The sequence below is a fragment of the Mchenga conophoros genome, linkage group LG6, assembly GCF_057382185.1.
Source record: "Mchenga conophoros isolate Kocher_MC1m ecotype Shallow Benthic linkage group LG6, M_conophoros_male_GT1.1, whole genome shotgun sequence".
Classification (NCBI taxonomy): domain Eukaryota; kingdom Metazoa; phylum Chordata; class Actinopteri; order Cichliformes; family Cichlidae; genus Mchenga; species Mchenga conophoros.
The window spans coordinates 42,223,757-42,247,963 of NC_140531.1; the positions used below are offsets into that span (position 1 = coordinate 42,223,757).

The 24,207-nt window shown below is 44.3% G+C and overlaps 1 protein-coding gene across 8 annotated transcripts in view; it reads left to right on the forward strand.

The window, feature by feature from the left end:
- LOC146573364 (SLAM family member 7-like) overlaps nucleotides 1-16,589 on the forward strand; it is a 30,029-nt gene extending 13,440 nt beyond the window's left edge. For 5 of the 8 annotated variants that reach the window (XM_085278171.1, XM_085278168.1, XM_085278167.1 and 2 more), the window contains 5 exons: nucleotides 5,151-5,444; nucleotides 5,520-5,640; nucleotides 6,787-6,884; nucleotides 13,183-13,244; nucleotides 13,767-16,589. In XM_085278171.1, the coding sequence (XP_085134297.1) occupies nucleotides 5,151-5,444; nucleotides 5,520-5,640; nucleotides 6,787-6,884; nucleotides 13,183-13,244; nucleotides 13,767-13,880 (689 nt within the window). In that variant the 3' untranslated portion in view covers nucleotides 13,881-16,589. The remainder of the gene's footprint in view (nucleotides 1-5,150; nucleotides 5,445-5,519; nucleotides 5,641-6,786; nucleotides 6,885-13,182; nucleotides 13,245-13,766) is intronic. The other 3 variants (XR_014892814.1, XR_014892813.1, XM_085278173.1) reach the window with 3 other exon arrangements.
- Nucleotides 16,590-24,207: the final 7,618 nt, after the last annotated feature.

The following is a 24,207-nucleotide window of genomic DNA, read 5'->3' on the forward strand; positions in this document are numbered from 1 at the left end:
CTGGCACCACACCCGCAGTAGATGTGCTCGGTGTGAGGTCTCGCAGCAAGCTATCAAATACGGCGCATTTCTTGGCTTTTAAAAAAACGCTATGCGTCGCCAGGTGTTTCATCAGATTCGAGGTGTTACCTCCTTTGACAGTATCACAGTATCAGCTTAAAGCACTTGTTGCTGCTGAGTTTGCATCTTTTGCTGTGAAGTACAGCCAGACTTTGACCGCTTCACCTTGGACATTTTCAATCTGTAGCTCTGCTCTAACAGAACTTACGTACCTGGCCCCGCCTACTATCCTTGTAAAGGTAAAATGGTTGGGTAGAATCCAAAGTGTGTGACATCTCAGGAAAATAAAGCACCGAAATGTGTGCTGGTTTTCGGTCTGGTTACTACTGTTTATGTCAGAACCAGTGCAATAATGGCACCAGATACTGGTACCCATCCCTACTCGTGTGGTTTGTTTTCAGACAGTTCTGCAGTAAATCTCCTCTCATCATCATCAAGCTACCTGTGGTTGATTTAACCAGTAACACCAAGAAGAAAGGCTTCCACAGAAGTTGAGGTTTTGAGTCCACAGAGCTTCACAGCAAAGATGTGACCGAGACGTTTAGACAAACGATTGAACAGAACAGTCAGAAGCTGCTGGTTGAAGGGAAACGAGCACAAAAGAGTTTGTGTTGTTTGTGACATCAGAGCAGCTCACCTGAAATTCAAAGCCCTGCTCCAGGATCGCTGCTTACCCAACAAACAGACCCTTAGAGTTCATATGGGGAGGTGTGGGCAGACCCACATGGTCTACAACAGACAGTGTTGGACTTTACTGCCAACAGCTGGTATGTAGCACGCACCAGAATAATCCTCAAGAGAGGCCGTTTTAGCTCCTCCCTTTTTTGCAGGAGGTCATCACAGAGCTGATTTTGGCAGATTTTTACTCCAAACACCAAAGCGTCTGAGTTTTTATCACGTCTGCCACTGCAGGAACCCTCAAACATGCACACACTGTTGCTTTGTTCACTGTTTGTGCTGTTTGCTGCACAGCTCTCACCGCTGTCTCCTCCCACACTCTTGTGGTTGTTGCACAAACACGTTATCGCACTATGGCTCTGCCCTCAAAGACATCACATAAAATGCTATAGAACAAGCAGTGTGTGTTAGTAGATGTCCTGACATCTTTCACTGTTCAGTATATCAGTCATATACAGTTTAAGATTGGAATAAGTTGCTGTCTCTAATCTGCATTTTTATGACAGTGACATTAAAAAATGTTCTCTTATTTCATCTTCCCCACAATATTCACATTTCTCTTTATCGGGTTCCCTTTATTATAAAGAGTTTGCCAGCAAACATCCCTGTGAACGCCCACAGTGGGCAGGTGTGTGAACAGGACAAACCACATGTGTTTTCTAAGGCTTTACTATTTCTTGGGTGGTGTTGAGACTGTGACGTCTTCTTGCCGAACCTCCAAACTTTGTTAGTCTGTTACCAGGGCTTTGTTAGCTAGCCTTGTTTTTAGCCTGTCTGCTAGCTGTCTGCTGCCCTGAAGCTACAGCTGTCTGTGGGCTTTACCTACTGACGTTCTTTTACAAGATGATACCCGACAACTGAAGCAGGACCTTAGGATGAAGGACGAGCTTATCCTGGAGTTTTCATCTATGGCCACCACACAAGCTAACCACCTGGCTTCTCTACGCGTCTCAGTAGAGAAACCTGCTCCCCGTTCACTCTGTGCTCAGCCCCAGCTGCTCACAAACCACTTTCCACTGGAACCAGTTCAGCCACATCTACAGGAGGGCCTGTCGTCTCAGTCAATCTATCTATGTCTGATGAGATGTGACCGCTCCTCATGGGCGAGGTCAAAGTCCAGAGTCTGCAACCTGCAACCCAGATGTGTGGGTGGTGGTAAAGGACAATAAGGGTGGTGCTCCATCTACATCCTCACTAAACCAGGCGCCACTCAGCACTGAGGAGGGGAATGGCTGACAGGGATGCCTCACTAACCTCACTCGTCAGCTGTGTCCTCTCCTGGGCTCCCTTGCCATTTCTCTTCCCAGTTATCTGGCTATAGTGCAAACACCTGCATGACATCAAGCTGAGCATCCAGGCTTTTCTGTCTCGAGCACTGCTGCAGCTCCTCCTGTTGCCTCGACGGCTGCATCTCCAACCTCAAATGCTGTACTGCCCCTGAGGTCCACATCATCTGCCATCTCCTCAAAGCCATGCCTGTCCACAGTGTGGTTGTGGGCACCTCTACGGTCCAACATGGTGGCCGTGCCTTTTGCTATTATGGCGCCTGTGTGGAGGATATTACTCCGACCGATCTGCAGCTGTTGAAAATTCACCACAAAGCCTCAGCACTAGTTGGCTCTAATGACTTAAAAACAGTCAGTTGGAGACCCTTGAACAAGGTTTTGTGCACCTTGTGAGGAGTCTGCTGGTCCTCTGCCTGTTTGGTTTTTTTCAGCCAGCTGCATCAGCTGCACATTTGGCTGAAGGGCTGCTGCAGGAATAAAGACAGTCCTCCAGCGCCCTGAACTTTGAAACAACCCCTTCACCCAAACCTCTGGGGTTCAATCTGCCCACAATCATTGAACTAACCTTTCACTCGTGTAGGACTGAGCCCAGACCAGCGTGTCGCCTAAAATCATGTTATTACTGATATTTTGTCACCATCACTACTAAACCGTGTCACGCCTGCTAACCTGCATAACCACTGATACCAAGACTTCACCTGTTTTCTCAGTCGGCCACCTCTTTATCAGTTCCTGCGATTATAAGGAACAGAGAGAAAAACTCCAGTGTTTTCCATAGTTGTGCACCCAGACTCAGTACTAACCTGCACTGTGATGGAGTCTTTATGGTGGAGGAGCACCAGTGGTCTAAACCAGCGGTCCCCAACCTTTTTTGCACCACGGACCGGTTTATACCCGACAATATTTTCACGGACCGGCCTTTGAGCTGTCGCAGATAAATACAACAAATAAAACCAGTACCGGTACCGAAAAAAAGAAGATTTATTCATAACACACGTGAAAAGACCCAGGAAAACCGAGTAAACGATCAAAACGATAACAAAATAACGCTGAAAACCGATAAAAACCCTGAAAACCATACATTTCACATCTGAGCCTCAACTCTCGCGGCCCGGTACCAAACGACTTACGGACCGGTACGAGGCCCGGGGGTTGGGGACCGCTGAACTAAACTGTGTCCCATTTAATCCTGGTTCTTTTAACTCCTATCTCCTTTTACCTCCTCTGACCTGTAAATATTTATTTTGATCAAATCATTTAATCTACATATGGATGATTTCTCTAACTGCCCTGATACAGAATTTATTAACATTAGAGAAATCATTTTATTTTATGCAACATGTTACCGGCCCCAAACACCAGATCTGGATTTTACTCTGTTTATCTCTCCACACGTCTGACCTGCGATCACACATTCATGCTCTTTGACACAGTTCTGGATCCACTGTTGTCTAAATCTCACATCTTTAATGAGCACTCGGGTTTTCTGCTCTTTTCTTTCCTTACTGCAAAGTCAGATTAGTCCCAATCATCAATCCTTCCCCCTGGATCAGTGATCACATCAAAGTGCAGAAAAGCTGAATGTAGATGGAAGAAGCCTGATCTCCGTGTTCATTCTCCATATAAAGGAGTTATTGATCACATCTAACCAGCTCATCAAAGATGTGAAAACATCTCATGTTTGATTAAAGAAAACAAGCTCGGGGTTTGTGTTTGACGCCATCAGCAGATTCCTTCATCCTCCTCATTCTGCTTTCACTCCCACATCTTCAGACGCTGTGAAACGTTGCAGAGCTCGTCATGCTCACCTCATCCTGTCATGACATCATCTGGCTGATAAATCATCATCTGACTGCATTCCAGATTATTAAAGCAGCCGCTGTCTTTGCTGGAAAAAACAATCTCACTGTTTCAGATGTTTGATGGCCGATTTCCAAACTTGTTTATTTCCAAAATCCTTTAAAAGTTGTTGTTTGTCAGCTTCTTCAGATTGTTGGAGGAAACATCTTCAGTAAATTCCAGTTACAGGCAGAAACACGGCGTTATTAAAGTTACTAATGATACTTCTGCACTCAGAGGTGAAGACATTTGTTTCCTGCTCGACGTGTCTGCAGCCTTGTTGATCAGGCTGCTCGTCGCTGCTGCTCTCAAATGCTTTTCTTCACTTTATCAAAGCGATACTTCAGAATTCATATTAATCAGTGTGAGTCCTCGTCTGCACCGCTGCTGTGTGGAGTCCCGCAGGGATCAATCCTTGGACCAGTTAATGGTATCAGTGAATTCTCTGCTATGCAGATGACACCCAGTTATACTTTTCTGTCAGCCTCAACACCGACAGCCTCTCCTGCCTCAGGGAATCCTTATCTGACGTTGCCACAAATGTCAAAGCTCCTCCAGTCTTATTTCCTTCATCTCAGAAATGTTGACCAAAGTGCTGCTTTCATAAAGTTTGAATGCAAAGAACCCAGCAGTCTGTCAGTGATGTGAACATGTGCAGCTCTGTGAGGCTTTCCAGGACTGACTGTCTGGAAACGTGTTGACTTCCTTTGTAGATGATCACGTCTTCACTCTGTGACAGCGTCTCTTTACTGCGTGTTTCTATTCTGTGTTATGTTCTAGCTTAAACTGCCATCACAAAGAACTAAAAAAAGAACTAAAGGCAAGTTTAAAAAGATGAGTTTTTATTTGTTTCTTAGACCACTGAGTCCACGGAGCTCAAACTCAGAGGGAGAGAGCTGTAGATGTTCCAGCGAGTTTCTGCTTACAAATGTGAACAAGGAACTACTATAATCCAAACATGATGAAAGCAGTACTTCACTTGGCAATATTTCTCTTGTGATAAAAACACGATCGAATCAGAGAAGCCAACGTCATTCAAAACAGGTTTTTGTGAGAGACGGCCAATCAGAAGGAGGCTAGTATGGGGCGGGGCTAAAAATCAGGCAAAGCTGCTTCGGTAAAAAAGTAAAATTTGAGATGAGCAGTTTCATATTAATGTTCACTGACTGCATTAAAGCAGCAATAACCAGAGCTCTGCTGTCCTGATGATGTTCACTAACAAAAAGCAGAAAGTTAAAAACATTTTTCTGATGTTAATTTTTATTCTCCATCACTTTTCTCCTCCAGACTCTGTACCAACACCTAACGTGACTAAGCTGAACTCCAGCTCTGAGAGCTGCTCCTTACTGTGTTGGGTGGACAGAGAGACCACACTGCTGTGGTTCAAAGACGAGCAGATGCTGAACCAGAGCAGCTCTGCGCTCTCTCTGCCTCTCACTGTGCACAAACAGGACTTCAGCTCCTCTTACAGATGTGTGGCTGCAAACCCTGCAGAGGAGAAAACTCTTCCTGTCCGTGTGAGAACCACCTGTGGAGACACAGACGACAACGACACCAACAGCTCGAATAAACCAAGAACCTGTGAGATTATTTCCAACTGTGATTTTAAACATGTTGTTCACTGTGTTTGCTGACGTCTGATTTCCTGTTTGACAGATAACATCCTCATTATAATCTGTGTCCTGTTGGTTGTGATGATCATACTTGCTACTTTCATCATCAAGTCAAAGTATCTTTCCCGAAACAAAACGAAGACAAACGGACAGGCACAAGGCAGGTATTTATTTTCTCTTTTTATTTTATTTATTGTATTTACTTCTAACCTCTTTGGAGCTTGTAGGTCTAAACCTTCAGATCCAGATGATATTAGACAAAAACACATTTGAGTCCACTCAGCTGTAACACGTCTGTGTTTAACTGTAGTGTGACTGACTTCAGTAGAGTCTTTGTCCTGTTAGTGGAACTATGAGCTGCTTCCAGTGCATCACGATCAGCACTAAGATGCCGCCGAGGCTGCCGGCTCGATGCTGCCGGCTCGATGCTGCCGGCTCGATGCTGCCGGCTCGATGCTGCCGGCTCGATGCTGCCGGCTCGATGCTGCCGGCTCGATGCTGCCGTGTTGTGTCACAGAGGATCTTGTGGTTGAGCTGCTTCAGTAGAAACATGCAGCCGTCACTGTGAGCTCTGTGTTTGATCACATCTGACTAAACCTGACGAGCCAAGCTTGGAGCAAAAGTTAAAGTGCATTTACTCTGTGGGAGGTTTTTATGCAAAATAATGAAGTCATTTAAATCTCCATTCCCACGTAAACTGTGCGTGTTATATATGACAACAGGAACTGACTGAAAAGAAAGCAAACACATACTGAAGGTAGACCTCTGTTCACTTCATAACTGCAAATGTCTCTGCTCATTAACTCCTTTGGGTCTGTCGTCGTTTGTCCTCCTGAGAACAAAAGTATTGAATCCACTACAGAGGACGTAATGAGCAGGCTGGTCTCAGGAGGACACGGCCCGCTCTGGACTCAAGTACTAAAAGCAGGATGTGGGACTCTGTGTGGTTGTGTGTCGTGGTCGTGTGGTTTTGTTCCAGAAGCTCCGGGAGTTTCATTGTTAAGCTAACGTTTGGTTTCCTGTATCTATTAATACTGAGAACTAATCCTCTTCCTGTCTGCGTGACTTGTTCTAACTGTGACTTTCATGTCTTGTGAGATTATTGGGTCACTTTCAGTGTCGGTTAAGTGTGATGATATTCTGGTTTCCTTCTTTGTTTCTTTCCCGTTTCCTTCCCTGCAGAGTTTTCAAACATTATTCCTGTTTTCCTTTTTGACACAGTCTTCTCATGTTTAGTGTTTTTATGTTCATGTCTTCCTGCTTCAGTGGTTTTTGTCCATGTTTTACTTTGTAGTTCTTTCTTTCTACAGTCTCATTGTGTCACGGGCTGCGACGGCAGACCGTGGAGTTGTAGAGAAAGTAGGGCCCAAACGCGAGACTCTAGTGAAGGACGGTGGATTTATTTATGGTGAGTGGACAGAAACGACAACTATATACAATTCAAGCACTGTGACTCCTGTGGCGATTCCTCTAAGAATCCCACACAGTGCACGTGTCCATAGCAGTGAAAAGGTGACAACTCCAAAAACCCGATTCCACTCCGTGATTTCCCCTCGTGACGACGTTCCTGACTCCCGACTCCTGGTGCCACAAAAACACACACACAGCTCAGCAGGCAGCCTTTAGCAGCGAAGCCGATCTCAACACACTAATCTACGGTACTTAACAGGTTCGACTTAGTATAATCCCGCGCCGACTGGGGCTCCGCCACCTTCTTAAATAAGACGCCCCTCATGAAGCTATCAGCTGCAGCTGGTGAGGGCTAATGGGCGGCAGGTGCGGCAGTCCCCAGTGCGGGAACACTTCCGGGTCGCAGTCCCCTCAGCGACCCCAAAACATCCGGGAGCACACAGGGAGAAAGGACAAAAAAGGGAGAGAAAACCACCAAAACATAACATACGGAAAAACATATACAAGAAATACATGAGCTCTGGGTCATCAGACCCAGACCATGACACATTGTCTTGATTACCTGGACCTGTGTCTCGTTCCCCAGCTGTGTCCACTTCCTGTTTGATCCTGTGTCCATGAACAGTCCTTCTGTTTCTTCATAGTTTTGATGATAACATCAGTGAATCTGTCTTTGTGCTTCTGGTTCTGATACTTGTGACTCTTCTTCCTCTCAGTGCTGCCTGCTCACATCAGCAATGATTAAAAATCAATAACCTTGATTGATACTCGCCATCTGTGGGAGACGTGGGTCTGAGAGATCTACATCAGGCAAACTTTAGTGATTAATTTGATCCTACTGTACTGTTAAGAGGACATCCTGGACCTCCCAGTGATGCTACATTTGTGGGGGTTGATTCAAATACAAGGACGTCTGTTTTCAGCAATAAGTGATCGTTTTATGTAGCGATTATGTTTCTATTGTTAAAAATCCAATAGTTTCTTTAATATGATTTTCTTACCTGAAAACTTCAAAGGTTTTCAGAAATCTGCAGCAGTTTGAACATTTTCCAAACAGAACATTCAGTCAGTCGTCTGTGTGTGGACAGCAGGACTTTCATACTCCAGGAAGCAGAGGAAGGGCGAGGCAGGATGTAATGTGGAGGAGGGTCAGGCGTTAATGCAGGAAAGTGAAAGAGGACACGAGCATTCAAGGAGCCAGAGCAGCGGCAAACTAATCGCACCCACCAACTGTTTTCAATGAGAAGCAGTGTGTGAGCTCTGAAGGCTTCTGGATGTTATCATGTGATGAAGGGGAACAAAGAACACACACATGTAAAGGAAGCACTTAAAACGTGCGGCTATCCTAAATGGGCGTTCTTAAAGTCAGCAAAGAGGCACAGAAAAGAAGACCAGACACCAGCGAGGGAGGATAAGAAGGACAGACGCAACAATGTTGTCATCCCCTATGTAGCCGGTGTATCAGAGAAACTCAGGAGAGTTTTCTCCAAGCATGACATCCCAGTGTATTTCAGACCCAGCAACACACTCAGACACAAACTTGTTCATCACAAAGACAAAACGCCAAAACACAGACTTAACAATGTGGTGTTTGCTGTACAGTGCAGCGAGGAATGCTCAGACCTCTACATTGGAGAGACCAAACAGCCACTTCACAAGCGCATGGCACAACACAGAAGAGCCACCTCCACAGGACAAGACTCAGCAGTCCGTCTGCATCTAAAGGTCAAACGTCACTCTTTGAGGATGCCAATGTTCACATTTTGGACAGAGAGGACAGATGGTTTGAAAGAGGAGTTGTTAATTTGGGTTGAACCCAGGACTCGCTTGGGTCCTTCTTAATGAGATCAGGAATACTTGGAGTTGGACCCCTCTATGTTTTCTCTTGTGCCATTACATGTGGTGGCTGGTAGGCTGGGGATGGATGAGGTTTATATTGCAATGATGTTGTGATAGGTCTTGGTACCTCGGCGACGGGCTGCTGGCTCCAGATGTTGGTGGGGGTTTGACTCTGGAAACTGGGATAAGCCCTAGCAGAAAACTGCTCCTGCCAAGGAGACTTCAAATGTTGCTGAATGATAGGTGGATGTTCAAACTGAAAGGAAGGTGCACTGTTGGGGAATGGCGGGGTTGGCCGACTAGCTGTCAGTGTCTGCTCCTTTAACAGCTGTAGTTCACCCATCATCCTATCCAATGTATCAATCATTGTAGTATCCTTGGGTGGAATACTCTGAGCTGATGGTGGGAGAAAGTATGGCCTTTGGTATTCTTGTTGAGCATGGATGTCCTGCCTATTGTCATGCTGCGGCCATGGACTCGTTCATGCATCTATTCTGTGTGTATGGGAACTAATCGTGGGGACACTGATGGGCTGCATACGTTGGGAGGAAGACAGAGGGGGTACATGTGTTGGGGGTGGTCTCTGGTCCCGTTGCTCTGACAGGTAACCACCTCTGTCTGGTTCACGTGTTTGGGCGTAAGGCTGAGGTCTGCCATTCATACCATACTGCGAACCCGAAACCGCAGACATTTCCCATGGTGGATGGAAAGGAGAAGGAGGCTGATGGTTCAGGCCATCCCTACTGGACACATGCTGCCGCATATCCTGCAGATCATTCGGAGAAGCGGTCCATTCATCCACGGTGTGTTCCCATCCAGGCTGACTTGTTGGGCTAGACGAGCGGGAGGTCTGTACAGACACTGCCGATGGCACATACTGCTTTCGCTCTTCTAGCCCGGGTGCATACTGTGCTGTGTACGAGTGACGGTAGGATGTCATGTCTCGTTGGTGGCCCACCAAGCTCACCTCATAGTCTGCAAGGTAGGGGGGAGGTTGTACTTGGCGCCTTGGGCGAATTGATTCTGAGACATCTTCACTGGAGAAGAAACTAGGCTGCATCTTTAGGATCCAAGGAAAGCACCCTCCGGCTCGAAGGACCAATGTTAATTTGGGTTGAACCCAGGACTGTATAGGCGTTGGCTGAATAGCAGTGGTGTTCACCTTGGGGTGTCGGTCAGAACACACAGGACGCACAGATAAAGGTTATACCGTCTTTACTGTGATTCCTCAGCTTAACAGCACAGTACAGCAACACAGTAATGCAACCGCAGGCTTACAGAGTGGTGAGGGGTGTGGGTGTGTGTGGTCTGTGAACAGAACATATACAGAATACTCAATGTAATAAACATCTAAGTCATGAATTATGATGCATTAGCGTTCTTCGAATCTAACCAGAACTACAAATGGGAATTCCTATATGAACATCTACATGCACGAGTTTCATACACTACTCCCAAACCCTTACAGTACATGACATTGATTGCCAATACACCCAACAACAATATATCACAAACACCAAATCGTTTAGCTTACAGCTAGCAGGTATGTAGCATAACAGGTAGCATTAGTAGCATGAACTAGCCACATAGCGAACAGGTCGATACACATTGCACTTCTACATCCACTAAATGTCTAATTGGCATAAAAGACTAAAACTGCCCTTTCCAGGCATGGCTCCATGTCTACTCACAGTTCTTTAGCGACGCACACAACTCACACCGTGTGTAGACATCCCCTGCAGAGTCAGTCTGCCAGGTGGCTCTTGCTATGTATTAGCTCCAACTCTGATCACTGGAACATGTGCTCAATAGTGCAACTGTGCTCTCTCGCCACAAGGGGGCTCCGCCACACAGCTGACAGCCTTTCCAACAGGAGTGAAAGAAGCCATTTATGTCCACTGTGAGCGACCATCTTTGAACAGAGGCGGTGGTTTACGACACCAACTCTCTGCCATCTATAATCCAGTTTTGAGTTCCCTCCCCAGACGCCTTAACGCCCACTCACATCCTGGACCATCTGACCTCAGGAAATTACACGATAGGGTGGGGCCAGGTTTCACAATGAGCTCACCCAAAACCCTGGCTGATTGGGACCCACACCCAGTTTCACACCTTGGCTCAGGCGATTAGAGGATCATCAGGGGTCCTTTTGTCCCTCTGTGGGGGGAAACTCCCACTAGGTTTAAATCTGGGACTCTCCACCATTTGACCTTAGAACTGAAGAAGCTTCTCGGATGAGAGGTGAAACGTCTTCAAGATTTTCTTTCCAAGCTCTTAGACTATGATAACCTGGAGGACTGAGAACCTTCAGACATAAAAGGACAATGCAGTTTAAAAATGAAAAGTTTTATATCACAAATTATGAATTATCTGTTTGCCCAGCTGGTAACATCTGGTGGACAAAGGTTGTTTCTCCGTCTCTTCTTTATTTTACTTTTTTACTTTTTAGTTCATTTGCTGTTATAATGCTGATACAGATACTGTCTGCAGCTTTATCAGCAAACCGTTAATACCAGCAAACATATCAGCCTCATATTTCAGGCTCTACTATTATTTTTATAAAGTTTCTTATATCTGAAACCAGGAAAGAAGCCTTGATCATGAAAACACAGGAGAATCTGATGGATTCATGATGTTGCTGAGAATGAGTCAAGAATAAAAATAAAGAGCTCAAACATGAACGTTTGATATAAGATCCTGTTTCAGGAGAAAATAAAACAGAGATTTGACACTAGTGGGAAACTTTAGACCCTCCTACTGTCCACACAAAGCTCCAGGGACTCTTCTGTTTTCTGGAGACCTGACTGATCATCAGGCAGTGACCTCATCATCTCTTACTGAGGGGATTTACCTCAGATGCTTCAGTAATACTGAACACCAGGTTCACCCTGTCATGTTGGTTTGCAGTTCTTCCTCCATCCTGCTGTTTAATGGTGGTTGCTAAGCAGCACCTTGGTGACAGTAGTATCACATTAACTCCACCAGGTGATTTGATCTGATTGTGTGATTAATCAGAGTAGATTGCAAATAATCTTTGAGAGCTTTGATGTAGCTCAACTCAGTGGTGGGCACATAAAGAGCAAAGCTGTGGCTCCTCAGAGGTTCAACACTTTCTCTTCTATAAGGTTTGCAGCGCTGCAGGGTCACACTCCACTGATGCCCGAGAGTCAAAGTTCATACCTGAAGCCTGCACAGAGCTGGTGAAGCAAACCCAGAAGAGGAGCAGGAGGGGAAGTAACACTCGATAGCAGACAGGAAGTCTGGAGATGAAGTTAGAAAGACTGTGAGATTTTAACCCTGTGCTCGTTATCAGGCGTCAGCTGGCTGCTGAGTCAGTAACCTCACAGCCTGCACATGCACACTGGGTACAGAAGTATAGATACTTATTTTTACCTTTTTAACTCATGAATTTAACACTTTGCTTAAAATGCACGCACGCTGTTGATTAGTGTTAGCATCGGTTCAGCGTTGCTGCTGTATTATAGGTAATTATAAGAGGAAGCTCGTTTTAATTAAAAGCAGAGGGGAACTTAGAACTTCTTCTTTTATGAACGTCATAACTACTCCTGTTCTTTGTGTTTGCGACGGCTGTGGGAGTTTTAGAGTTTGCTTCAGGCCTCGGCGTGTCTGTGCTCGCTCAGCGTTTGCAAGAGTCAAACGCTCATCTAGAGTCAGCCGAGCACACAGCACAGGTATGTTTGTGAGTCTGAAGGTCATGTAAGGGTTGTGTATCTTTCCTTTGTGCAGCCAAGCACCTGAAGTGTTTCTATGACCACCAGCGTGACGGAGGATGTGATGCAAACAGTTACTATGGAGACATTTGTTTCCCATGAACATGAATCTCTGTGGATTCCTCCTGGTTTCACTGAGACTCGTTTTATATACACATGAACACCTTTCTCTGCTCGTTCAACTTCAGTTTTTATCAAGAAAGTTGTATTTAGCAGTTTGTGCTGACTGGTACAAACCTCACAGAGTCTTTGTGTGTTATTGGTTCCATGTACTTTCATTTTCTAGCATTCAGTTCAAATCTATAGCTCCAGGCAGCAGCAGCTGTCCTCTCATAGAGATTTCTAAACTAAAGACGCCACAGGATTGTAAAGAGAACTCTGATGGTCAGAAAACCCAGCAGAGGTGTGTCTGGTGTGGTTTACTTTGTAACAGGATGGACTTCCCACAGTTTTCCCCATTTTCCAGCAAATCTTTGCTGCCCTGGTTTCCAGCTTTGCTACGGTTCGGTTTTTTAGGGGTTTTCTCGTGCGATTTTTGACAGTTTATTCCTGCTTCCTCTTTTGTCTCCTCTGGATCGTAAATCATCAGAAGCATTTTATTACCTCCATGCGTCCATGACCTGATTATTTTCTGTTCTTTCACTTTTTTGTTTCACTTTTTCTTGTCAGTTTGTTCTTTTAAAGTGTGTCAGTTTAAATTTAACTTCAGCTTTGTATGTTTTGCAGGCTCCGCAGGCACACAGGAAGAGGTCCAATATAGTGAAATACAAATAAGCAACAACAGACAGGTTGGTGACGTTTCACTGAGAAACTCTATCATTAGCAGCTCTGTCTCCAGGGCAGACGTCATCATGTGTCTGTTAGCAAACATGCTGTGTTTGTTCTCACCAGTTCCTGGAAACTGAATGCAAATAGCAGCTGCAGCACACAAAGGCTCAGGTGTGCACAGGTCATCTGCCAATCAGAAGGCTGGTGGTTCAATCCCTGAGTGTGTGTGTGTGTGTGTGTGTGTGTGTGTGTGTGTGTGTGTGTGTGTGTGTGTGTGTGTGTGTGTTCGGCTGGTGTAGCGTCTGCGTTGTTCGCCTGACATGAACATTTTGCAGAAATCCTTCTTTTTCCAAGGAAAATAAAACGATAATCTTGAAGCTCATTTCCTGCCATTTATCGAGTCATGCTCAGTAGCCCTGTTTACATCAGCAGGATGGACTCTGATAACAGGAACGCCCTGACGCTGTTACAGGAACAGCAGTATCTATTTCATCTCTTCCACTTTACTCTGTTATCTGATGCCTCTACTTTCTCCTCTACAGGGGGAAAATATACCAGAGTCATCAACAACGATCCTCCACACCAACCTGACCACAGTATACGATAAGCTGGAGGCCCATCGCATGATCACGGACAACCATGCTGAAAATACCTGAGACCACACGAGAAATTCCCAACCGAGAGTTTCCAGAAAGAAAATTTTCAGGTTATTGTTTTTTTGACTGAATTAGTTGCTTTCGTTTTATTTACATTATTTCATTTATTTTACGAACTGCATGTGCCTCTGTGTCAGCCTGTTAGATTTCTGTTATTGAGTCTCACATTTCAGTTGAATTCACAGCAAAGCTTGTTTTCACTTCCTGCAGCTAATAAAAAGTCTGTGCATGAAGGAATTTGGGAAATAAGTCAATGATTTAGAAACGACTAACACACTCAGCTCAGGTACAGCTGAACTGGTTTCATAGTTAAAGCTGTCGACTGAATGCAGCGAAGCAGCCACGATGTCCAAACATCGGCTTTGTGTGAAAGAGATCAACCGAGTTCCACTTTTGAGTTACACAATTTTGTACCACAAGACGTGCAGCGAGTCAGTCTTGTTTTCTCCATCCAGTGTTAAAATCATCTTCCTTGTTCAGCCCAGACTGTGCAGGCTGGTGGTGGCATCTCACCCGGACTGTTGGCTGATACTTTTGGTGATTTATGTTCAGACTGGTTCCAAAAACATTTCATCCTTCATGTTTTCTGTCTTGTTCTCCCACTCTTGGTTTTCTGTGTCTGTGTGTTTCCTTGGAAATATCATAACCTCATTTTGTAAATAAACCTGTTCAAATCTTTCCATTGCTCAGCATGTGGGTCCTTCCTTCTGCCTGCAGACTAGTGTTACCTGTTGCTTGTCAGGTGATACTCCCTCTAACCCGGATGCTCCCATTGGTCCAGAGCCGTCCTCTGGTTCTCAGCAGCAGTGTGGACCAACATCACCTGGAACCTCTGTTACAAAAAGACTTTTTTGTGTAATGATCAGTGTTGGGAAGGTTACTTTTAACATGAATTCCACTACAGATTACAGATTACATGCCCCAAAATGTATTTTGTAACGTAATCCATTACATTACTCAATGAGAGTAACGTATTCTGAATACTTTGGATTACTTAATATATTATCATGCTTTTTACAACTACATGAATGTGATTTATTACTGAAGGTTACTCTCCACACCAACACCAACCAGATGTTTAAATCTTAATATAAATGAGTAACAGTAGGTGGACATTAGGTAAGGCTGCACTTTTTGCTGTGATCTCGTGTAGAAAACTATTCCTCGCGTATATAAAACAGGTCCGCGGCTCTGAACCGTAGTAAAGGGACCTCTGGCTAATACGTCGGGTTCGTGTCGGCTCGTAGCTGAAAACTAGCTTTACTTTGTTGTCTGGGTCAACTTTGCTAGCAGAGACAGAGAGAGGCGTTGAAAGGCTGCTGCAACAGAACTTATTGTTTCAGAGGAAAACACGAACACAGCGTACAGTCGAGTCTTAATAGCTTACTCACAGCTGGGCTCGTCAGGCTCTGTTTGGCTGCAGTGGTTATTATTATATTTACATGCTTCATACATGCGATGCCTGTAACACTGCCTATTGCCTTCATATTAAATCATTTTTTGAATAATAATTTTTTTAAATATTCCTTCACGTCATTATGCGGCTGCAAGTAGAGGTGACATGAGCCGTGACGTTTAGACACGGCATTAGAGCCTCGCGTGTTTTGTTTGGGTTTCCACTGGCATGGACTTACAGAAAATAGAGAGGGGACAGCCGAACATATGAAACAGGAAAATACCGCCGTGTAATCCGTTTATTTTAACAAAGTTACTGTATTCTGAATACCACCTTTTTAAACGGTAACTGTAACCTAACACAGTTACTCATATTTTGTATTTATATATGTAAGGACGGCACATGTACTCCATTACTTCCCAACACTGGTAATAACCATATTCAACATTACAAGGACACTCAGCAGCAACGGGTCCAACCAGGTCGGGTCCAAGCAGCTCTGCAGCCGTCTTCTCAACAGTCAACTCTCTGCACCTCATATGTCCTCGCCAGCTGACTGTAATACTGCTGAATACTGAAATGTCTGATCTTAATCAGAGATCCGTCCATCTGTCAATCAGACCCTCTCTGCTGACTCAGTTAAAGAAGCTTACACCTCACCTCTGGTATCTGTTGGTCTCTCAGCTATAGTAACTGCACTCGTGCACAATCCAGGGATTCAGCAGCTTTTGTCCTGCGTCCAGTTTGTTTGAAATCCTGGTGGAAACGGTGGCTTCTGATGTTCATGCTCACCTCTCTGCCAATAACCTTCATGAACAATAACATGTGGTTTCCACCTCCTCACAGCAACAGCCTCGGTAAATGTCCACACCCAGTTCATTCTCTGAACTCACACCCAAGGATCTGACCTGGGGTCTGTTCTGTTTATTATTTATCTACTTCTTATTGGTCAAATCTTCCCCTTAATATCAGTTCAGCATCATTATCATTATTATCATTATTAATTAATTAATATTTGCTGGTTTTATACGTTTTAAGCTTTGGTTTCTGTCCTGTTCTGGAGCTAAACGTGATCACTGATGTTCAACAACATTTGTTAGTTTATAAAGTCCTAATCCATAACACACCCGTCCCTGTGTGATGTCACTGTTACTTTAGTAGTGTGTGACAGCTAATGTTTTTTCTTCTGCCCACATATTCTGTGATATTCTGCAAACGTGTAATTAACATGTAACTAAAGGCACATTAATCTGTCATTTTTAACAATGAAGTTATTTATATTTGCATGCCAATAAAGACTGAACTTATCAGACTGTTATGGTGAAGTTGGTATTACTGATAACGCTGCTACAGACACTGAGTGCTGCTGGAAACTAAAAGAACATTTTTGTGGTGGACTCTTAACCTCAGAGGTCAGTAAAACAGGAAGTGAGCTTGTTTACCAGACACCAAATGACTTGTAAATTAGGTTCGAGCATTTTGACGCTGGTTAGGTAGCAGTGCACATGGTTCTGGTCTCGTCCTCTACATCCCGCTGGAGGGGGGACAGCGACTTTCCCCTTAAAGTCTTCAAACAGCTGATATCCAGGGGAGGAATCACTGGGTGAAGCGTGAGTTGCTGTGGGTGTGATCGGATCACGAGTGACACACTAATGAGGAATGCACAGAAACAACAACTCTGAATTATTTATGAACAGCTGAGCACAGACGGGGAGAGGCCGAGTTTATTCTGTAAGGCTGCAGATATCAGGCTGTAAATGTCCTTATTTCTACTGGATATTCTAACATGCTGCTCTGCAGACTTTACCTGTCCTGTCAGATCATGTTTCACCTGGAAAACTGAGAACAGGAAGTGTGGAGTTTGTTTTCAGCTACTTTATTAAATCCAAACTCCTCTCAGCCGCCGTCAGTGTTACAGGTCATGAGCTGATGGCAGGAGGCACAGTCGATGGGATATGATCACCGACGAGGACAGGATGTGATGCACAGGCTCTCCCGGTTCATGGGGAATGTTTTGAACAATTTTCTTTGTTCTAATGTTTTTCACCATTTCAGCACACATGCAGACGTGATGTCTGGCTTCAGATGTGAGAGTCAGTTAATGATTATGTGAAGGTCGGGCTGTAACTGTTCATGTGTTACTATTTATGACTCTAATAGCTGATCTGTCTCAGTGACGTATGTTTGGTTTTTGGAATCACGTATAAAAAGTGTAAAACTGAGTCTGAGTGAAAACATGAAGGTCAGAGAACATTTCCTCCAGATTAATGTCACAGTTTACAAACCAAAGATATGAGAGGCAGCGACGTTTGTGCAGGTTAAACACTGTGAAATGTGTGTTTACAGGGAGCACACGTGACAGCGCTACAAATATACAGCAAGGCAATCAGAGAAGATGGAGACAAGTAACCACCAAAATAACAGTTATAATAGAACTGAAAGAAAACAGGAAGGTGAGAATGTAAACAGTAAACAAAGTAATAATCAGCCTTTGAAGATTCAATAAGAAACAGGAGAGAAACACTTTGTGCGACAGCTTCATAGAGAGAGAACATGGAAACACAGCGAGGCGGCCAGAATAAGCACCAGACCTCCACCTCCCCGGCTCTTTCTTTGTCTCTTGCAGGGTTATCAAGAATGTACCACACCATACACAATTCCCTCTGCAACCCACCCACAGACCCACAGACCCTCATTATGGTGTGGAGGGGGCTTCACAGACCTGCACACTCACATTCCAACTGTTATGAATCACATTTGGGGTGGCTGTAGCTCAGGTGGCAGAGCAGGTCAGCCACTAATCAGAAGGTCGGTGGTTCGATCCCAGGCTGCCTCCTGGCTGCATGCCAAGTATCCTTGGGCAAGATACTAACCCCATGTTTGCCTACTGGTGGTGGTCAGAGGGCCCGGTGGCGCCAGTGTCCGGCAGCCTCACCTCTGTCAGTGCGCCCCTGTGGCTACAATGTAGCTTGCTATTGCCAGTGTGTGTGTGTGAATGACTGAATGTAGTGTAAAGTGCTTTGGGGTCCTTAAGGCGCTATACAAATGCAGGCCATTTACATCTGTTTGTCACGCAGCTGAAAAGAAACTGACTTCACAAACACTTGTAATGCTTTTATTTAACCGAACCTCTGCGCAGAGGGAGATCCTGCAATTGTAACCAGCAGATCTGAGGGGCAACCCCTCCCTCAGTCCTACACAGATACACATTCAGCCTCACCCTTCGGGGGAGGGCCCGCCTGAGCTTTAAAACATGCTATAAAACCGTGGGGGTTCCCTTATATGGCAACAACAGCAACTCATGGCCAGAGTGGTGTGGTGTGTGTGTGTGTGTGTGTGTGTGTGTGTTGCATAAGCATGTGCAGTGTGGATGCTGGGCACATGATTAGTAATGAAAAAAAACATTCATGTAACCAACATCTTACTGAAACATTGTATCCTCATGACTTGCATCTACTTTTACTCTATTCTGTGCACATCTGTCCACCCCAGCTGAGGCTTCCTCTTTCCTTCTATGACAGGCAGACCCCCCCCCCCCCCCCCTGACAATAAATTCCTCTCTCTCCACAATTACACACACCCAGGCAAACAGCTAAACCAACCTAAAACACAAACACACACCCAGATTCTTTCCTTTCCTCTGGTCTACAGCTGCACCCTACCATCTAAACAAACGTGAGCACGTTTTATTCTAGTCATTGTTTTCTTGTACTGGGATTCAAACCCACAGCCTTTTGAATCATGTTCCTGTGCATCTCTTACTAAAACGTGCTCACATAAAATCTGTTAAACAGTCTTTTCTTTGCTTTTATTCATTGTTTTGGTGTAAAACTTGTCACCAGTGAGACGCTTCTGCCCCCTGGTGGTGCTGTGTGGTCATTGCATTGATGTGCTCTCTCTTTACATTTACTTCATAATAAACTGTTGTTATGATTTAGTGAATTTAATGTAAAAATATTTAAAAAATAAAACATCACAGAGCTTCATTGACTGAGATCAGTAAGACGAGTGGGCATGTTCATTAAAAACAGAAGCCAGATGTTAATAACTCACTGTCTGTGGGGTCTTTCTTGGTTGAGGCGCTTTGTTATGTCCCATCTGCCTCCTTCCTGTCAGCCTCTTTGTTCCTTCCACATGTGCCCTTTAGCAACGACACACCTGGTCTCGTCAACACTTCCATTATTCACTGGCTTTGGTTCCCACTCGTCCTCAGATCTCTGTGCCAGTCTTGTTGTCCTCAGTGACTTCATCCTTTGACTCATGTTCTGTTTTGTCTTCAGCCCTGCCAGCCTACTGAAACGCTCCTGCTCTCTCTTCCTGCACCCTGAGGTCATAATAATGAGTTTTCAATGCGCTAACAAAGGTTTATTGTGTGGTGTCTCCTTTAATGCCAGTCTGCGTATTATCAGCTATCAGTATTTAGCTGCTGTGTCACGGATGGAGCTGAGCAGGATCAGTGCTGCTGGGTGAAATGATTTCCCACAGTTATCTTAAAAACTGAGTTTTCTAGGCCTGTTTCTCTGGAATGGGCGGGGACTAAAATGACAAAAACATCAACATACAGAAAAATATCAGCTCAGGATTTCACAAAAGTACAATAAAATCACAAGTTTCTTTCTCACAGACTGAGTGCAGTACAAAACTTCACCGACTTCAAAGCTGCTTCCAGGTTCATTTTTAGAGATGAGCACAGGGACGAGCTAATCATTTTCTTACTAGGCAGCAGTACAAACCCCTGCATCATCATCATCATCATCATCATCATCATCATCATCCCAACAAAGTGACCCCGGCTGTGTTCTCTGTATATTCAAACTCTTGATCTTATGGAGCTCCTGTAACTGCTGAAACGTTTCTCTTTCCTGTGATCTAACAGATCCTCCTGTACTGCACATCATCACATCAGAGCGAGCTCTGCCCAGTCTCACATGCTGTGGCCTGTCTCACAGGTTCTTAGTATCCAGTGGGCTGATTATGTAGCGCCTCCCTCAGTAGAAGCTGTGAAATGTTGTTTGTCATTAGTTGTTCTTATGGATTAAACAGTGTTTGTTCATCTCCAAGCTTCATTACTCAAAGCTGGCTTTTAGTTTGAATTCAGGTCTCAATGTCTCGTTGTGTAAACTTGTAGAACATCTGACTAGTATTTCATTAATGCTGGTTTCCTTTACCTGTTCAAAGTAGCACACTGCGCACGCACACAGTGAGAACATGTCTAACGCTGGACACCAGCAGCTGACTTCCAGTGAAAGCTTTGGCTAATATCATCTTCACTGATACACAAATGCCAAGTAAGTCATCAACAAAAAGTCGATCCATGACCAGTGCAGTTACACCGACTTTAATAAATGTGTTACGGCCCTAGCCTCTCTCTCTCTCTCCTGAGGGTGCCTGTGTGGGCGTGTCCCACTACCTCCTGCCTGAGATGCCACCTTTCCCTCCGGCGCAGCTGACTCCCATCAGCAATTAAGGGTATTTAAGCCCAGAGCAGGGTGAGCTCTGGGCCAGAGTGCCATTTTGTGTGGGTACAGCTAGTGAGCTGCGGTTTCATTTTGACTTTTTGCTTTATTTGACCTACGCCTGACTTTTGTTTGTGTTTCCTTTATGGTGATAGCGGCTTGTCCGTCTCTTTTAGTTGAACTTCTTCAATAAAATTGTTTTATTTTATTGTTTCGCCTCCTTGACTCCTTTTTCTGACCCGGTCACTTTTGTTACTTCCCCCTCCCCACCTAAGCTTGGCTTTGATGCACCACCTAAGGGGCTTTCGCAGAGCTTTTCCCACCGCTGAAAAGAACCTGGAAATTTTGGATTTCTTTGGAGGACTGGGGATGACTCCCAGGCTGATTTTTAGATGCCTTATCACAGCCTCATCAAAAGATGAATTACTTTCCATCGCAGCATGTAAGACCCGTTCTGGGGAGCCAAACTCCCTGATGAGGGATTTGGCTATTTTCTTCATGAACTGTTTCTGGTCATTGATGAGACTCGTGGTGGACTCTGTGCTGCTGAGTTCAGGCTTGATCAGGTCTCTCAGACGGTTGATGGCCACGTCTAGTTCTGCTGACAGAGACACAGACTGTTTGGTCTCAGATTTAGATTTTATAAGAACGCTCGCGAAGAGGAAGAAGGCGAGGTCATCGGACAATTTCTCAACCTTGGAAGATGGCACTGACACAGAACCATTCTCTGACATTTTAGAGGAAACACCTGCAGAGCATTTTCCTGGATGCTCTGCAGGTGCAATGCCAGATTTTGGCGTTGCAGGTGACTTTTCAGATGATATTACATCTGTGGGATGATTATTGGTCATTTCTTCTCTAATGATTAAAATTTTATTTGTGAAGAAGTTCATGAAGACATTACTAGTTAACGTTAAAGGGATGGTTGGCTCAGCAGAGCTCTGACTGTTTGTCAGCCTGGCTACAGAGCTGAAGAGAAACCTGGGGTTGTTCTTATTTTCTTCAATCAGTGATGAATAGTAAGATGTTCTGGCTTTGCGGAGGGCTTTCTTATAAAGCAGCAAACTATTTCTCCAGGCTAAATGATGATCCTCTAAATTTGTGACACGCCATTTCCTCTCCAGATTACGAGTCGTCTGCTTTAGGCTACGAGTTTGAGAATTATACCACGGAGTCAGGTACTTCTGATTAGAGACCTTAGTTTTCACTGGAGCTACAGTATCCAGAGTCGTACGTAGTGAGGAGGTGAAATTATTAACAAGATAATCGACCTCTGTTGGGGTAGCGTTCAGATAGCTGCTCTGCTCTGTGTTGGTACAGGGCATTGGAGATGATAACAGTGGGTGGATTATATTCTTAAACTTAGTTACAGCGCTTTCAGAAAGACATCTACTGTGATAAAGTCTACTCTCCACCGCTGTGTAATCAATTATTGTAAATGTAAATGTTATCAGGAAATGATCAGACAGGAGAGGGTTTTCAGGAAACACTGTTAAATGTTCAGTTTCGATGCCATATGTTAAAACAAGATCTAGAGTGTGATTAAAGTGGTGGGTGGGTTCTTTTACATTTTGACAGAAGCCAATTGAGTCTAATAACAGATGGACAGATGTTTCAGTGTGATCAGAACAAAAGCTGCCGCTGACATCAACGTTCTCTTTGAAGCCTTTCTGGATTTAGATTTTAACCGAATTAATGTAAAGGAAATTTCTTTAACGTGATCAAATATCAGTTGGGAAGAGCCAGACCTTTGTCCAGTTTGTGTTGTCTACGAACTTTCCCCAGTATGAGATGATATGAGGAGTCGCAACAGTTTCCCGTTGAAATAAGACTCTGATTGATTTATTGTTATTTCTGGAAATCTGTGTGTGACTCTGTCTGTGCACGTTTGTGTTTATTTTTTCTCATTCTTTTCTATTTCTGTTCAAGTTCGGCACTGTTGTATATTTGAATTGTTTCATTGTTATTTTTACAGTTTGCACCTTTGATCCAGACATTTCGTCCCACTCTATACTTGAGTGTGTATTGCTTGGTTAGATTGTTAGAGAAGCGTATTTTGCCTGCAGCCGTATCTGATGGTGATAATAAGACCACTGCTGAGGGTTTGGATTGGGACGTGACCAGAACAGCACAAACTTGAGCATAATCCCCAGGCGGGATATTAAGAAACCGGTATTCCATAAAGAGGGATTTGTGTCTGTATAAAGTGTCCATGAGAGTCCGTGACAAAAAGGTTCGGCAATGAAAAGCAGAAATTTTAATTGGGATTTGATTAATGCCAAAAAAGTTTAAAGCGCCTAGTTTAGAGATCACATGGAGGAGAAAAACATTCCAGGTGCAGTTGGGATATTTTTGTCAATATTTTAGCCAATTAATCTTAGATGTATTGTTTAAAGTGCTGAGAACAGGTTTCCTTAAATACTGAGTCGCATTTCTCCACACAAAGTTACAGAGCACCTTGTCGATGTTGTTTGAAGGATTTTTCTCCACACGGAGCGACGCTTTGGCGATCAGAACTCTTCCTCCTCTTCCTCAGAGATCTCTCAGGAGACACTGTTTAGTCTGCGTTGGGTTTTCTGAATGATAGCTTCCAGATTTAAGGATGTCGTAGCCATACGTTCACACCTGTTAATATTCAGATCTCAGGTCCAGGGAACAATTTTACTGAATCCAAAGCGGCAGAGATTTGGTTTTCGTTCTTCAGAAAAAAAGAGCGATGATTAGATTTCTGTCCAGCAGAGAAATACCTCGAGGTTTACTCGACCTAATATGGTCTGCTGAAAGTTGGGCGACCAGTAAAAAGAGGTACAGAGATACGGAGCACCAGGAGTGACAAAATGAATTAATGAATTGTGTCAATAATTAATTAAAATTTGAAATAAATAAATGAATGGTCATTTAATTACTTCTCAAAATATGTTTCATTAATTAATTAATTAAACATTTCATCAATTATTTAATGGTGTATTACATTACTTCATTTAGTCACTCCTGGCCCTCCGTATGTCTGTGTCAAACAGCTAACGCACTTTTATCCATGTTTGTGCGACCTGCCTTAAAGTTCTGCTCATTTCCGGCTCTCTGCTTCATTCTTGGACTTTACTGGAGTTACTTTACTGGAGTTACTTTACTGGAGTTACTGGTTTCAAAGCATCTCCATTTGTGTCGGCCATTCTCCGACACGATCGACAGAATCTAAATGTTCAACACTCGTGCTCTACGAGTCCTCGCACCTGGAGGCAGTGGGCAGTGAACTCACCTGTGTTAGTGTGTGCGCTGGCCTCTGGTGCTGTGGTGTCACCTTGTTGCTGGGGTCAAGCTGTTTGTTGAACTCACTGTTCTCTGCTTCCAGCCTCGGGAGTCGAACCTGTGGAGAGAAATCTGTGGCCTTCCCAGCCCACGCCTCATTCCCAAGACCCAATGTGAATATTTAGTCTCAAACACGACTAAAAGAACCTACAGACAGTCTGTAATC